Here is an 18,067-nt window from a genome sequence, read left to right as displayed (position 1 = left end):
ACACCTCAACCACAACAACAACAATCACAACCTCCCCACCACAACCAGTCTCCCCACCACCACCATCACACCAACGACAAATACATGAGAAAAAGAAAACTCTGACAACTGGGTGAAGGACAATCAGTCTAGTTCACAAAGTAACAGAGCCTGCATATAAATTTTGCAGCGCCACCTCCTTGATGCCTCGCCAGTCACCTCCTGCATATAAACTTTGCCGCGCCCCCCACTCCTAGATGCCTCACCAGCTGCCTGCAACCCCTGACGCCACGATCGCCGGCTGGAACAAAGGTAGGGACAGGTGCTTGATGCATGCATGACCCTGAGGACTCACTGCACATCATTATGGGACTTGACTCATTTAACTTTTGATGTTATTTTTCGCTGATGACAACCGAACCCAAATAAAAACAAATAAGCAAATTAATTATGATACTACTACTACTACTACTAATAATAATAATAATAATAATAGAGAGAGAGAGAGAGAGAGAGAGAGAGAGAGAGAGAGAGAGAGAGAGAGAGAGAGAGAGAGAGAGCATGCCTTCAAAAATATTATATGGTGTTTGTTTCAATAAACACAAATGTTTAAACACACAGGATCCAGACTGACATCTACATAGTCAAATGAAAACTCAAAATTCACCTTGCTCATAGGTTAAGTAGATAATAATAATTCCTTGAAAAATTTAATGAATATATGAATTTCTGATGTACATAGTTACATGCAATGATGAAAATAATGAACTTTCCTCAGTGTTGGAGGACATGAGATGATTCTGACTGGACAACACATTTCACACAATGGTTTATTATCATTCATATATTCTTAGTTACATTGTTTTTATTTATGTACATCCTATATATACTTATATTTATGTTTTCAAATTCATGATTGCTAAATTGTCTCATTCCTGGGGTTGGCTAGATCTATCCCATACACTCTTGGACACAGGCACGCACACACACACACATATACACACACATGCACATATAGAGGGGTATGCTATAGTAAACAAAATTGGTTCTTAAATATCTTTTGTTATAGCACTCATTATTCTAAAACGGTGTGTGTGTGTGTGTAATTCACCACGGCCTAATAACAAGTTGAACTCGCTTTTGCCAGCAGGTACCCTCCTGACATGAGCAAGTGCATGCTCATTATCGTCGATCTCTGGGTACTGCCAAGACCTCACACACCACACACCCCATCCTCCTTCCTCAAGGGGGGACAGTAACCACTCCTCGTCAACGGAAAGAATCCGGCCTGAGCAGGGCTTGAACTGCCGCCTGTTTGGCCCTGAAGCCTTGCAGCGCGCCTCTCTAGCCGATTGAGCCACCTTGTGTGTGTGTGTGGTTAACTGCCCAGGAATTCATCTTCTTTGAACCCAATCTACCACAGCTTTACTATACTACAATCATTCACTATACATCAGGTTTTCCAGGAACACATCTCCATTTATCAGAAGGTTAACCTGTATATATACACACTATACATATGCAGACTTATTATTCAATGCACCTTATCCATTCTAGCTCCTGGCACCTGCAGATTATTTTATCATAGAAAACTTACGCAATTAAAAAAGAATGAGAAATTGGACACTAAATATTGGATGCATGAGTGCCAAATTTATGCACAATGAAACTTAAAATTCAAACAAAATTCCCAAAACTTAACACCCACTCAACTCTATTTCAAGTGCCTTAAAATATATCTTGTTACTAAACTGTAAAATACAGAACCATGAACAAATAACAAATAGCTACATAAAATTGCAAAGCCTACCTTCTTGAACATGTCCAACTTCATGCAAGCAATTTCACTATTTCAACTAAAAACTTGTGCAAAAGATCTCATACATGATTAAAAACTGTTGACAAGATTTTCACATTATTAAATAAAAACATAAAACTTAAAACAGCCATTAAAAACCTCAATCAAGATGCAAATTGACTGTTTCCATAAAATCAAGACCATGATGAATTACAGTTCCTAGGCAAATTCCTCACCAAAGTTATCTTGACTACTAATTTCAGAAGTCAACAATATCCCATTCCTCCTTTATGAGTGCATCACAAGCAAGGAACTCCTTTTTGATTCCACTGAAGTCAAGGGAATCATCCTCATCATATTCCTCCGAGTCATAGCTAAGTTTTTCTACCTTGACTGTCATGTTGGGTTCAGGGAGTGGGACAGGATCACTGCCATTAGCATCTAAGGTAGAAGTGTCTCCCCTTTTTGTATTATTTCCTTGGTGTTCTCGTTTCTTATAGAGGGTTCTTTTGGATGATCTCTTGCTTCTGTCCTTCACCAACACTACTGGTTCTACTGTATCAAATGTGTTGGATTTTCTTTTTGGATCAGCCACCACCTGCTCAGTAACACCAGAGTTGTGCAATGATTGCTGGCCACCAGTTCTACTTTTTTCAATGGCAGCATTAAGATATTTATTTTCTAATGTTATCTTCTCATATTCAGAAGTTTTCACTCCATTTATATTCGACACAGAAGGAACTAATTCAATTATATTAACACCTGTGCGCTTGGAAGGTGGCAACTTTTTTGAAGGAACTTCAACTTTTATTTTCTTTGTTAGTGGTGGCGAACTGTCCTGAGAGCCTTGACCCATTCCTTTCCTCTTGGGAGACAACTCTGTATCTTCTTTGGGAGCAACATTCACTTTAGGAAGTATTTTCCTGAAACTGATTCTGTTGTTTACAGATGATTTTGAGTGTTTATTAGTAGTAGGTAATTTAGAAGCTGCCCCTAATTCCTTTCCTCCATTTTTGCCAGAGACTGACAACAACCCAGATGTTCTCACAAAAATTTTCACTGGTGCAGGAATATCACCTTTCCCCAAATTACTTTTACTCAACAGTTTTGTGCTTATTTTTGAAGATTCAGAATTAACCTTACTACTGTCTAACTTGATTACCCTTATTCCTAACGTCTTGGGAGAAGTTATTACTTTTTTACACTCAACATCTTCATTTGTCAAACCAGCCTTTAAATGTTCTGACGGACTATTGTTACTTTTCTTTGCAGGACTGGCTGCTGCTAGGCTCGATGCAGAAGAACTTGATAAGCTCTTCTCCAGCAACTCTGTAGAATTTACAGAATTCAACAATACCTTACAATCTTCTCTCTGAGACTTTATAGCCTCATCAGACTTACCAGATGTATCATATTTACTGTTAGTATCTAATATAACAGAAATGTTTTTAGCAACCTGATTGAGGAATGATTTAGATTTGGTGTCAATGGAGTCATTAACCACATTCTTATGTGTATGCAAATGGGTTGGTATTTGAGTGGTGGCTAAAATCTTTAAGGCTTCTTTATCTCCACATTCACTGGAAGAAGATATACTTTGATTTATATTTTGCTCACTTAGAGCTCCTAAAACAGCGCCTGAACTATGGTGACATGAACAGCAAGTTTCTTCTGTATGTCTTGGTTTGATTTTTGGACTCCCTAACCTGGAGATGTACACATATTCTTCATCAGTGTCTCCTGCTGGTGTGCTGGATTCTATGTTTGCTGACAGGTTGTGATGTGAGAAAACAAATTTGCCACAACTTAAACATTTGAGTGCATTCCGACCAGCAGGTATGACCTTGTGGATCTTAGCACTTACTTGAGACCTTTCACATGAACTGGGGTACAATGGTTCATTGGTATCTGAACTTTGAGTGATATTCTGCAAATTCTCATTATTGTCTTCCCATTCTAAATCATCAAGTAAGTCATCTTCTGTTTTCAAATGGAAGGAAATATGACCTTCAAGTTCTTTCTTGCCATGAACCACAGCTTCACATAAACAGCATGAATAAAGTTTTTCATCACCAAGCAAAAATTTATGCATATCGAGATCCATTTGACTCTTAAAGTACTTTTTACATTCTACACACTGAAAGTGAATTTCAAGGTGAGAGATGAGATCTTCCCTCTGTTGAAATGAATCCCCACACGTCTTGCAAAGATAAGAATCAGTGAGGACTTCACAAAGCTCAGCATCTTCACCCTCACTGTCTTCAATGGTTGACATAGAATCCTGACATTGTTCATTCATTTTCATTGTATTGTCATCAAATGTATATAACTTTTTCTCTTTATTTTCTGGGGCACAACTGTGATTCTTCAAGGAACTGTTGCATCTAAATATCTTTTTACACTTTGCACACACAAATATACTTGTACTTTTACTACTATGAACTTTCATGTGGGATGATAACTTTTCCTTGTCAACAAACCTCAACCCACAACTATCACAGCAGACTCCCTCTCCACTGTGAGAGTCCAGGTGATCCCGAAGTCTCTTTTCAGTATGAAACCTTTTCCAGCAAAAAGTGCACTCAAAAATTCCTTCTATATGACAAATATCTTTATGGAGTAGGTAGTCATTTTTGCATGAAAAATTTGTCTTACACATCAAACAATAATAGCTTGGCTCCCCTTTCTTGTGAGCTGCCATATGAGCATTATAGTGTTTAAGATCAACTAATTCTTCTTCACACTGTGTGCAACTGACTGGCCATTTCACAAAAGATGCCACAAAAGTTGAAAAATCAAATTCTTCACTAGAATTCTTCTCATCTAGTTGTTCATCAGATGATGCTTGCTTATGACTTTGTTGGTGAAGCAGAAGATCTCTCTTGAGTCTGAACAATTCATCACACTCAGAACACTTATAGTTGTTACTTAAGCCACTACACACGTGAGTAAATAACGCGTCTTCTTTACGGAACTTTTGCTTGCAGTTTTCGCACTCAAACTCATCCTTAGACTTGTGGGTGAGCAAGTGAGACTCTAGTTTGGCTTTTCTTCTGAATGTTATGCCACAGTCTGGACAAGGGTATAAGTTTGCTATTTCTTGCCCACTCTGCTTTAATTTTGAAAATCTGGATTTTCTTTTAGATTTGGGGTCTTCTCTCTTGTCTTCTGGTTGCAAGCTGCCTTCGTCTATGATCAGGCGAGTTTCCCCTTCATCAGGCGCATCCTCATTAGGTGCCACCTCACCCTCTTCATTAGCACACTGTTGTTCCTCCTCCATGCTAATAGTGAAAATTTATAATCTTCTGCCTTTCAGTGGTTGATGCCAGTCAATCTCCATGTAGGGCCTAAAAGAGAAAAAATCATGTAATTCTCTCATTCCCTTTTATACCTTATAGCTACAAGCTTACCATAGCCCATCCACAAAATGTACATGAATGCTCTCTGCCTGGGAGAAAAGTTCTGTTTCTCCTCAATTTTTTCCTTTCCCATAAACTAAACAAAAATATCAAATAGCATGTATAAATCTATAATGGTGTGAGGAAAATATACAGTAATAGCAAACACCCAAAAAGATCTGATGGCAGATTGCATGCTGTTTCGATACAAAGATTTTGAAAATTCACTCGTCGCTGCCACTCCTGCTGCTTGCTGATTGGTTCCTGCATCATGGCGTCACACCTAGGGGCAGGGCCAAGGCTGGTCCTACTTGCTTTCGTATCTACCATTATTTTTTCGCCTTCCTCAAGAATATATTTTTGTATTGCATAAATCTAATTGAATATATATATATATATATATATATATATATATATATATATATATATATATATATATATATATATATATATATATATATATATATATATATATATATATATATATATATATTATATTTTTTTTGTTATTTCCTCATGCTACACTGCAGTGTCATGAAAAAGGCAGGACATATTATACTAGCTTATAAAGTTAATGTAGCAATGCACTCAGACTTCTTAAGCTACGAAACAATATTGGGCGACATGAATCAAACTGCAGACAATCAGTGCAGTCTCCCGGCAATGCTGAGTTAGGAGTGAAGAACATTAATATATTATTATGTTCATTACAGTGTAAGTATACCTAGGTACACTGTGATGTTCACTAAATAATATTAAATCTAAATTAATATACTTATGCATAAGGAAATAACAAGAAAATATAAATATATTTATAAAAATATTGATTCAGTTAGTTATATGCAATACAAAAATATATTCTTGAGGAAGGCAAAAAATAATGGTAGATACGAATGCAAGCTGAAGCAGCCTTGCCCCCACCCACTGCTGCCATGACGCCATAATGCAGGAACCAATCAGCGAGCAGCGGGAGCGGCAGCGACAAGTGAATTTTCAAAATCTTTGTATTCAAACAGCATGAAATCTGCCAGCAGATCTTTTTGGGTGTTTGCTGTTATTGTACATTTTGCTTACACCAATGAAGATTTATACATGCTATTTGATATTTTTGTTTAGTTTATGGGAAAGGAGAAAATTGAGGAGAAACAGAACTTTTCTCCCAGGCAGAGACCATTCATGTACATTTTGCAGACAGGCTATAGTATACACCCTTAGCATTTATACATATGAACTCTCTATGCAAGAATTCATCATATGATGAATCATTATTACAAATAGAAAAAAATTTGGACATTGTATGTTAAAAGAGGTAAAGGCAAATTGGGGGCATACACTGTAGCTGCACATGGCCTCAGTGCTCATTTAGATCACATTGGCCCTTGAGCCTGTAGTGGATAAGAACCCATTACCCTGGGACACAGGGCCAATGTGACATCTGGGTTACCACAGTTTACCTTCCCAAGTTTCCCCAAGTACCTATTAACCCCTTCAGCACCGCTCCCGTTTACCCGACCCGGGCCCATATACCGCTCACCGGGTCAGGCCAGGTATCGTTGAAAGGGTCAGATATGAAGTGCCAGCCTTGTTCCCCCACTGGCTCCAGTGTCTGAAAACTCATCAGTGTCATCTACTAAGTCACTATCACCACTTTCTGAGGTATCATCACTATATTCTTCAGTAGAAGCACCTGGCAGATATTCAGAGCCAGACTCGGAACCACTGCTGACCGACATAGTGGTGATAACGGCGGTTGCAAAGATTGTAGAGAATCCAAGATGGCCAGGCTAGGGACAGGAAAGGTACTCGCTGGCAACAGCAAATGCTTGGCGATCAGATTAGCGCAATGAACTATTAGGATACCACTCTGTGCTGTGCTTACATTAGTATCATTAGCCACAGACAAGATGTGATGCACTGTGGGTAAAACAAGGCTCTGTGAACTATCCTATTGTTTATTGACCTTGGTCACAGCAAGGTCACCTACGACTCAGCTTTCTTGCTCTATGGTCTTGAGTGATGTGTGTGCTGTTGTGATATCTTTACCTCTATAACCACTAGTTGTAAGGGTTTGTTCTGACAGGTTTGACATCGTGTTGACAGAATAGGTAAGCCTGGCACAAGAGGTGCCATCACTATGTTGGTATGCCACAATAGCCTCTATGTGCACACCTCAGATTAATAATCACACCAAACACTTCAAAACTCCTTTAAGGTGAACTTTCTGTTACATATTCATATTATTTAAGCTAAGAAGTTGGGGGGGGTTTTACACCAAAGGAAGCAGCTCAAAGGCAAATAAAAAGAAAACAATAATGGAAAAAAAAGCCTAATATCATTGCCCCTATAGTGATAAGAGGGGTTTGATTAAAAAAACAAATGAAAGAGTGGCAGCCACAAAAAAATTTTACACACACAACCAAGATGCAAGTCTGATGACTACATCATCAAGATGGTAGCAAACTAACGCTATCCAAGATGTCCCAAGACACTTCCTTTCAGCAAAAAATGTTACTTGAGAGAATCCAAATGCCACTGGTATAGTTATGCCTGGGCATTGGGAGCCCTGAATGTGTTTTGAATAACCTCATATCTCAAATAGCTCTATTTAAAAAAAAAAAAAAAAAAAAAAAAAAAAGGAACAGCCTTGTTAGTACTAGAATTAATAGATCTCTAACACAAAACATTCAGTTTGATCTAGTCCAGTTTACGTTCCAATCATGTCTTCACGGCCACTGACCCATCTATCCATCTACAGTCATACCCCACTGTACTTCATTTTGACTTACAACAAATTCAATTTCATGGCCACTTCATACCACTTTTCTATAGTAATATTTTGTTTGGTAACTACAGCAACTTCTCTATACAAGAGAAAATAAGAGAGGGGGTATGACCATTTTGTAAAAGTCAGAAGCGAACTTCACATAAGATAGTTTGGGGGCCACTGCTGTAAAGAGACACTCCAAATTATTACCATTCAATTTCCAGTGTTTTGAACTCTCACATGTATCCAAGTATTTTTACCAAGGTGTTTATTTAAGTGTGGTGCTTTTCTTATTCATTTATTCAGTTTCTGAGGGGCTAGACACATAAAACTATTATCTCCTACCCTGAAATTTAACTATTCTGAAACCAGATTGGCAAGTCCTTTTGGCATTTGCTCCTGCAGGTCCTTTCCTCCCCTCTGCTCTGCCACACCTCTCTTCCTCTCATATGTCACCTATAGCTAACATATGAAAGGAAGACAGTTGTTGGGACTGTGTGGCAGAGCAGAGGGGAGGAAAGAACCCACGGGAGACAATGCCACAACAGACTCGCCAATTTGGTTACACCATAGAGATGCTGATCTGTTATCCTTGGAAAAATCAGGTTAACTTTCACAATTAATAAAAGGAAAAATTCCTTATTTTGGGGGCAAAAAATAGGGGGATCAATGAGATCAAGATTTACACAAGCTGATGTGGTAGATGACTTACAAAAATCTTTTAAGTCACATCTTTCTACTGATTTATTTTATAATAAGCAAAACCCTCACCTCACTATACAGTTCAAACATGGAAACAGATGTAGAGTGTCTAATCTAAATAAACAATTACTCTAATGTCCCTTTGCTTAAGGGGAAAAACTATGATACATTATGACACAATGTTCCTTCTATCAAAATACAACTAAACAGCAAAGCACAGCAGCTTACTTTTTTTCAGTTTTCCGCCAGACCCCTCCAGGGCCTCATCCTCCTGGAAACTTTTGGCAGCTACAGGGAAGTTGTGATAAGCGTTGTTAGTACCCACTAGACCCCTTCAAATCTGGAAAAAGAAAAAAACATATAAACACATAGCCTATTTCCTATATAGGGGAAGATATTCAAGCATCTGGGATCTGTTTAATTTGTATTTCTATGTAAATCTATGTAAATCTGAGAAACAAAAGTAAAACATTTAAGTTGTTGGCTTGCACTAAAGCTGTGCGTGCCTCAGTGCTCATCCAAATATGCGTGTTATGCACCTTCTTTGGTGCCCTGCGCATTATTATCCAGATCCAGATCCAGATCTTTATCACACTGGCCCTTGAGCTGTAAATAACACATTACCCCAGGACACAGAGTAGTTGTAACATCCAGGCCACTACCACGACTACCTTCCCTAGGTTTCCATGGTTTCCTACTAGTCCAAAAGGGATGATGAACAGCTGGGCGAGCTGCATGCCAACTGCCTGGGCCGAGATTAAAAACCTGGCCCACAAATTATTTCCTATATCAAACTCAATGAGTTTTGAAGCTTCTGACAAAATAAGAATGCAAAGACAGCAAATTCCAATTACTTTAAGTATTGTACCACAATTTTACCAAAGATTTTATTTTTCACATTTCTTAAGTTGACAGAAACATTTAGCAAGGAACTAGCCACCTCAACAAAATCTCTAAGGGAAACTTTGCTCCACTCAAAGGCCCCAGAAGCAGAAATTTCCAAGGGAATGCAAACCAAACTAAACTTGTAACACTGGTGATAAGTAGCCACTGAGCCCACCCCACAACCAAACAACCTTCTTTACTGGTGATACACTTATCTGTTTGTTTCAATGTATATGATAATTTGATCATTATGAAGTAGATGTAAGCCAAGGTTAGGTTACTTTATTGGTAATTAGGTTATTTCACCTGGTAAGGAAGGGTTACACATTGGGTGAGGTTAGGTTACTGTGAGATTACCTCGTGTGACTAAGTTACCTTGGAATGTCTACATCATACTTAATTGCAATAATTACCTGTATTGATTCAAACAGTGATTCAAATAAAAAATAGCATCTGTGTAGTCACTCAGCACATCCAGAAATACCATTTGCACCTAAGGGACAAAATACATGTTGCTAAACTATTACTATACTAAGATGCATACTGAATGACCCCCTAAACTTAACCTAAAGGATAGCACTCATAAACTTCAGAGGCAAGGCTATTTTTTATGACATTTTGATGGGGCTTTAGAGAATCTGATAACATCTCTATCATAATTACACTTTCAAATAACCAAAATACCAGCCCAGCCCCACTTGCATGACACTCTCCACAATGCACAGGGCAATGCTGTTCCAAAAAAAAAAATAACGTAACCTAAACTAACTTATTCCAAGCTAACCTATTCTAAACTAACCTAACCTGGATAATGACCTAAATACCCCTGAAATCATTTATTGACCCTAAATATTATCACAGCCTCCTGAAATAGTGCCCTAGTCCAACACTCACTCCTAACCTGCTCCCCAATCAGTGCAGGGCAGCATAGTCACTCTGGCGGCCTGTGAGTATATGAGTAAACAACCATGTATGACGCATCACCACTATGTTGTTGTCATATCATTAGTTTGAATTTATGATGGAAATCACACATGCCAGACAACATAGGATACATATGTCATGCATTGAAATAAGCAGAGTACGTATTTTAATTTTGTGAGCGACCTTTAACGACATAATACCCAAAAGCTGGAACTTCTCAGAGCCATAACTCGAAAAGTAGACATTTGCGAAGGAAATGATGTACAAAATCGTCCAATTCACCACATCTATCACCAGAAAAACATGAACCACGTAAGAAAATTGTTGGTTGGGTGAAATCGTAAATTGTCCCAAGAAAAAAATGCAGAATGAAAACACCAAGATTAAGAAGGGTGCCCATGGATTTGTTTGTGTTATTCTACCATTATTCTAACTCCACAATGCAAGAGGAAGACCATAAATGTGCCAACTAACATGAGAAAGAGTCAAATGTTTAGGAAGGCTCCCCTGGCTCTGATAACATGAGTAAGCAGGCTGTCTTGACCCAAGCAGGTGGGTGTGTTTTAGTCATTCCTCATGGATGTTAATTTCGAATGCACAACGCAAACCCAAGGCCGGAAATGGAAAGATAAGGCTCAAAAGGGTCCTCTAACATAAATAAGAACTGTGCCGTGTATCTCTAAGGGGTCAGCTGGCCTGCAAACATGAGCCCTGAGCAGATGAGGTTTGTTTGTGGTTGATGTCCTCAGACGCTTCCACCCCCATCAACTACTTCCAAAGGTCAAAAAATGCATCAATCGGGTTCTCATGAGCGTTTCTTCAGGTTCATGATACAGAAGAAGGCTCAGACTACCACTAGGGACGTTAATCTACCCCTGGAAATGCCCGGAACTCCTAGGAAAGCCTTGTTAAATATTAGTGTTAGATGTTTACGGCCCTGTCACGATCCTCCAAGCAACGTTATTATGGCCTAATTCACCATACTAATAACACTTTAAAGGTCAGAACCTACTTATTACTGTGAGGATGTCAGGGGAAGGCTCTTGTTAGGGTGAGGGTGTGGAGGGTGCAAGTGTGTAAGGGTGAGGGGCCCCAACACACCTGCCCTAGAAATTGTTATAATGGACAAACTTATTACCTCAGAACTCTCTTATTATTGTGAGGGTGTAAGGGGAGGGCTTTTGTTAGTGTGAGGGTGTAAGGGGAAGGCTCTTGTTAGTGTGAGGGTGCGGGGGGGTGCAAGTGTGTAAGGGTGAGGGGCCAAAAACATGTGCTGGGCCCCAACACCTGCCTTAAAAATCGTTGCCCCGTTCATCTCACCCTTTTTTCCCAGTGTGTTCTTACCTGTGGCATGCTTAGTTATCGCCCACAATCCAGGTAAAGGTAAGTATTGAACGCGTTGATTCACTTATAGGAGAAAACAAGACGCCTCGCTGCCTCCCTCGGCCTGGCGCCCCAAGGAAGGGTGACTCTGAGGGTGAAGCAAACATCCCTGTGTCCGAACTGCAGCTTTGAATCTTTGAAGTTCATCAGTTTCTCATGATAAAAAATAGTATAGAGATGATATTAACCGGGTATTACTGTCATTATATATGTTTCCAGGGTTTCTAGGTGTCACAAGGCTTCATGGTTGGGTCAGGGGCTACGGTGTGTCTGCCATAAAGTAAAGATTGCAGTGTGTGTCTGAACTGAGGGTTTGAATATTCTAAAGTTCACCAAGCTTTCTATGATAACAGAAAGAATAAATAGAATATAGATCATTTGGTAACGCATCTCCTGCTATGAACTTGACGTTGATTTCATGGTAGCTTTCATTGCTTGACCGTAGTGTTTTATATCTGGCATCGGGGCAAAATTGGCTATGTTTGTTACTTAATTATCATGATTATTTGATGTTTTGGATATATATATGTCTAGCTGAAGCCATAGTTCTCGATAATAGCCATAAACAAACGAATATATTGAATGTACGTAGTTATGGCCTCCTCCAAGACTGTGATATGCCTTTCCATGGATTCTTGGCAGTGGGAAATTCGGGAAAATATTGATTGCATACACCTGCCTCTGTTCTTTATAATGTTTCAGGCCCATACCCTTCATTTGAAACATATCAACTTATTTTTTGCCGTTCACCCGTGGATATAACCGCGGGATTCAAACAGAGGAAGGAACGTACGTGACCTTGGCCTGACCTTGCGCCTAGCTGGTCCCTGTCCTTATCATGCATGCTTCATTTAATTACTCCTCTTGTAAGCCTTTTCATGAATAATTGGCAGGAAAAAAACGTGTTGTAACTGGCCTTTTAATTACCGAGTCTTTTTTGAACCCATTACTTATTCATTATTACTTGTGTAGAGGTGGATTTTGATCATGCATAAGTGAAAGTGATCCTGTGAATTACTTATCACGGGGGAATATGTAGATTGCTGTCGCCTACTCCGCCACTAGTGCATGAGAACAACGGTGCGCAGGGAACATGGCACAAAGCAAACTTAACAATGCTTTCCACCTTCATGGCATCAACTTTGTTCATATTGGTTCGCTTTTTCGAGGGGTGCAACGGTGCCAGATTGCCTCAGCCTCTTATGTTTGCCGATTTCCAACCTAAAAACTGCCTCCTTCACCCCAATAACTGGCTTCATATATAGTTATCGTTAAAATGGTTAATTATTAGTGTTTCTTGGCAATAGTTATGGATCAGATACCGGTAAATACGATGCTCTGAGTACTCTCATATGGCTTGACGCTTTCACTAGGTCACCGTGGCACTGATATTGTGAGGTATCAAATATCATTATAAGTATTTAATATGGAATACTTTTGTTGTGGATACTTAAATACTTATAATATACTCACCAATAAACTGTTATCAATGGGTTTTGGTAAATATTATACCTACGAGGCCATATGGATAGAAAAACCACTCTACTTAAAAGTTCATTTAAACTATTTAATTATTTTCAGACTGATCTTACAACCATCATCACAGAAGTATACTTTTATGTACATTGTATGCTACAGATTGAAGACAGAGTGATGGACCTGTGGACTAAAAGCAGAGGTATGGACCATGACAAGTGTAAGAATAATGTGGTTGAAGTACATGTCAAATTGCATCACCACTGAATATATGAATCTGCAGTTAAATTGCAAGACTAGACATTTCTAACAATGTTGTGCAATGCAGGTATTCAAACTATGTGTCATGAAATGTATTGCAATAGACCAGTCTCATGTAGTAGTAACACGTTATTCCTACCCAAAAAAATAATAATAATAATGACGTCCAACAGTCATTACCAACTCATTTATAAAAACCTTTCATCCTCCTCACAGACACACTTCACCGATCAGTCTTCCCTCATTGTGCACTACTTTCATTACCACTACACCATCTCACCTTGCAGATTTTCATTTACATGTAACCCTTTACACACTAGAATGACTTCTCATTAGCTGGGAGCTAAAGTGAGGAACTGTGTTATACCCGAAGAAAATCATACAAGTGTTTTAATGTGTACAAGTTTAAATCCCAAAAAACACCAGCTTAAAATCTTGATGTGCAAACATGTGACACTCCAAATGTTATTTTACCCTCAGAGGAAAAAGTGCATTTTCTGGCAGAGTATTTTTCATCAACAATCTAATTAGCTAAAGATAATATTAATAATTTTTACCCCAGAGGAACAGTATTCCTATATAACATCATGCCTGAATCCACTTTAGTCCAATATAACATTCTATTTGCCAGCAAGGAGTTAAAACATTCTCAATGTCAAGAATAAGTCCATTCACCATACTATGATACAGATAGATATTTCAGTTTCACACTATTTTCAACCACTAAACTTTACGATGTCTATTCAACCACTATAAATGGTAACATAATTAGATGAACTGTCAACACACAGTATAATATGGCACCTTATAACTCGTTAATGGCTCATCTTGTATTTTTGTCAGTACACTAACTGACCAGGCTACTCAAGACCCCACGAGATGCAGTCAGATGCAAAGAGAATCGTCTCTCAAGAGGTAGATGTCAACAGACCAGCTACAGCATCAGAGGCTGCCGGGGCAAGTCTGTCAGTGAGCGTCTTGTGTGTCGCTAGTTCACCTTCATTCAATCTGCTGAGTACATCTACATCTTGATTTCTTTCCTTTTTTTTAACCAAACCTTAATTCGATATTTCATACCACATACATACTTATTTAATGTTGTCCCAATACTACAACCTACATATTTAACTGACTCATGTAAAAGTTCAATTCATTACAAATGTGTGTGTGCTGGCTTGTTTGTAAGATAAATAATTGTTTATAAAAGAGAAAGTCACAAGACATGATAATTAGTTGGGTATTAATTGAAGAAAATATTTTTCTGCATAGTATTAACAAAATTTTGGCAAAATCAGCACATTATTTATATTTTCCTCCAAGCATAAAAACTATAATCCTCCAGTTATGGGTTTAAGGTTACATATGATTCTCTTCACAGAGAGGTTCAAACATCCTGCATATGAGTCCTGAATATACACATTACCAAGAGGTGGCAATCAACATATGCAGTCTCATGAGCGAGATCATTTCAAACATGACATCTGGCTACAGAAGCAAAGCGAGTCATTTTTTGAACAACCACAATGAATCTAACAGTGTTCCCCTTTTACTCACAGATTTCTTATTTGTGGATTTAATAATTTGCAAGTTAAAATGGAAAAAGGAGATATGAAATATTTTTAAATGTATGGCATAAACTTGAGATTCCCACCACGTGTAAACAAACCCAAGGCTACAAGGAGCCATGCCACCACTGCTGCCGCCCAACTCCTCAGTCATGTGGCATCCTAAACAGTCATCATTGTTGCTATTATTTTCATCGTCCTCATCACATGCTTTCCACATGGCTCCCAGATGTAGTTCAGTCACATCCAAGACAAATATGTATTAATAGAAAAAATGGCAAAGTGTCCAAGAGAAACAGAGAAAATTGTTGATATTGGCCAAGCTTAAAAGTGGTGGGAGTATCCATGGTTTTGGTCATTCACGGGGATGTCAAGAATGTAGTAACCCCTGCGACAAATAGGGGAACACTGCAATTCTCAGTTATAAAATTTTACATGATGAGGCATAAGCTATTGTCCTCCCATTTGTTCAAAAATTAAACAGAGCTTATATTCTGAATTATCTATTGCATAATTAAAATTGTGTGAGTTTGTGTTTGTGTGTGTGTCTGATCACATACTGGACTCCTTTACACCACCCAGTACCTTTCCAGGAACTGTCTTGAGCTCATTGGACCAATCTATTGTTACAACTGGGACCTTACAGACCACACGAACCTATCTCCCTTGCTCAAAGGGTAACTGTCCCTTCTGGCAAAAAAATTCTCCACTTGAGCAAGGGATAAACCTCAGCCTGCCAAGCAACAGTCAAGTGCATTTTCTATTGACCCATGAAGTGGTGTGTATGTGTGTGTGTGAAGCTGAAATAGAATATTTTCAATAGCAATATTGGAGAGACATTGAACATTAATAAGCATTTAAAAAACTACAAATGCCAAAAACATCTGCTTTAGCTAGCAGAGGAGAGGCACTGATGCAAATACACATAATCATCATGCTTTGTCATCATTACAAGAATACTGCATCATACACTACAGCGCTGAAAATTATTTACGAGTTTTTTTCACTACTACGTCAGTTGGGTGGATTCCTGTACCATACAGTGACATGTATTATGAGAACTAGTGAAGGGACTTTGCTGAACAGGTGACAGATGGTTATGGCAATAATAATTTACATCAAACAGTGAGGGGAGAAAAATAATGATTGTATAAGTTATAAGAGAAGGCTGTAGCCATAATCTGTTACAGTATATTTAAGATTAGCCCAACTTAGTGCATAGAGTATAAGCTTTCACAGGAGGGGGGGCAAGGGATGGGAGGATCCACAGTATAGGGTAAAGAGTTGCAATGTATGGGCAGTACACAAGCTAATGTTGCTATGAGGATCAAGTAGTCATGTTATGGTGGTGTAAAGGTGGCTCAAACACACTATAAAACGTGAGTACCTTATCAGGATCAGGAGAATGGATAAGTCAAAGGTTGTAGTCCAGCTACTCAAAGCAGTTCAACAAAATGCCATAAAATTAAACCAACGTGAAAACCAAAAATGGAAAGCCAAATGTAAATAAATCTCTCCTCTTAACACTGTGAAGTTATGTTTTTCAGATAAGAAGGATGTCCATATTTAGTTATTCTTGGATGAACATTTGGCACAAACATGATGGTGGAAAGAACATAACTATCTTGTCAACGTGTAAGAGAACGGGCAGAGCCTGCACACCACCTGGACCCGGTAGCCTTTGTTCCTGACTTGTCTGGTTTCAGTACATAATTATGATGCCTCAGATTCTCCCCTTCCTTCAAATGACACTGAATTACTATAGATCTAAATTTGATTGATTTTGATTTTGTTTGGGATCTGTTTTCCTTGTAGGAGCATAATATAAGTGGCATGTTTTTGTTTATTATAAAAGCTTTGTCTTCTATACCCCCACCCCCCCAAAAAAAAGCAAATACGGCAGCATATTTTCTCACACACTTTACCTAAATACTTAGTTTCATTATTTTGCCTTTTTTATTATTTTCTCTCTCTCTCTCTCTCTCTCTCTCTCTCTCTCTCACCCCAATACTTCAAAGCACATTAAATATCACCTATTTGGGCAATATTAGAAGGAATTTTTAAAAAATGCAGGTGAATAATGGATGAACGAATCATCACATCGTTTAAGAAATCAAAGAGTTTCTAAATAATAAATTACTAGTATTCTTTTTATGACCAAAAACTCCACATAAACCTCTGTACAGCATCAAGAAAATGTTGAATTACATCACACAGTTCATTTATTAGTGTGGTATGAATATACAAGCAATTTGAACAAGATTACAACCAAGTTTTCAGAATGTAGGTGGTAATGCACTATAGCTCTCAAGGAGACACAATGTCCTGCCTTACCAATCCAACAGCCACATGTTGTAGCATTGCCGGCATGGATCTGGTTTACTCCCAAGGATGTTAAACTACCTCTACCTGCTGCTGACGGTACTGCCATTCACACTGGCCACGCCAAGCTCCTCCAGCTGCAAGAACAAGATAAATCAATTACCATCCAAAACATCCAAAATTCCAATGAGTTGTGGATACTTAATTATTTCAATTGCAGAATGCATACTGATTGATTAACAGACTGATTTCTATTTCATAGAGTAAACATGTCCAATTTACAAAGCAATGGTATGAAGATGTATTATTATGTACCTGTTTCCAATGAAACTTTCATTATATAATAAGGATGCTGGATATCACATTAAAAATTATGTTTTGTCAAGGTAGGTTGTCCTAAGACCAATAGCACCTCATATGTGAAGTACATGCTTTATGGAAGGGGCTGTAGGGAAAACCAGACTTAGCTTTTTAACAAAAAGTTTTAATCATCCTATTCTTGGCTTACAGTTGCAAACTGAAATATGAGATCAGGAGGAAAGGAAAGAGAGAGAAGTTAGCTGCATGCAAGTGGTTTCTCATTAAATTGGACCTTGGGTCAAATTCCTCC

General features: G+C 38.4%; 2 protein-coding genes across 3 annotated transcripts in view; both read right to left on the bottom strand.

The window, feature by feature from the left end:
- Positions 1–675: 675 nt before the first annotated feature.
- Positions 676–12,096, bottom strand: LOC127004521 (zinc finger protein 62-like). 2 transcript variants are annotated; one of them, XM_050872335.1, is made up of 3 exons: positions 11,795–12,096; positions 8,870–8,981; positions 676–5,124 (listed from the first exon to the last, which is right to left on the bottom strand). In XM_050872335.1, the coding sequence occupies exon 3, from the start codon at positions 5,055–5,057 to the stop codon at positions 2,037–2,039; it is 3,021 nt and encodes a 1,006-aa protein (XP_050728292.1). In that variant the 5' UTR covers positions 5,058–5,124; positions 8,870–8,981; positions 11,795–12,096; the 3' UTR covers positions 676–2,036. The 2 variants fall into 2 exon arrangements, with proteins under 2 accessions (XP_050728292.1, XP_050728293.1); XM_050872336.1 differs by lacking the exon at positions 11,795–12,096 and adding an exon at positions 11,463–11,592.
- Positions 12,097–13,386: 1,290 nt separating this feature from the next.
- Positions 13,387–18,067, bottom strand: part of LOC127004522 (glycogen [starch] synthase-like) — a 31,022-nt gene continuing 26,341 nt past the window's right edge. The window contains exon 12 of the mRNA XM_050872337.1: positions 13,387–17,594. Within this exon, the coding sequence (XP_050728294.1) occupies positions 17,541–17,594 (54 nt within the window). The 3' untranslated portion in view covers positions 13,387–17,540. The remainder of the gene's footprint in view (positions 17,595–18,067) is intronic.

Source organism: Eriocheir sinensis, chromosome 28 (genome assembly GCF_024679095.1).
Source record: "Eriocheir sinensis breed Jianghai 21 chromosome 28, ASM2467909v1, whole genome shotgun sequence".
Taxonomy (NCBI): domain Eukaryota; kingdom Metazoa; phylum Arthropoda; class Malacostraca; order Decapoda; family Varunidae; genus Eriocheir; species Eriocheir sinensis.
This window is presented reverse-complemented; position numbering and strand designations above follow the sequence as displayed.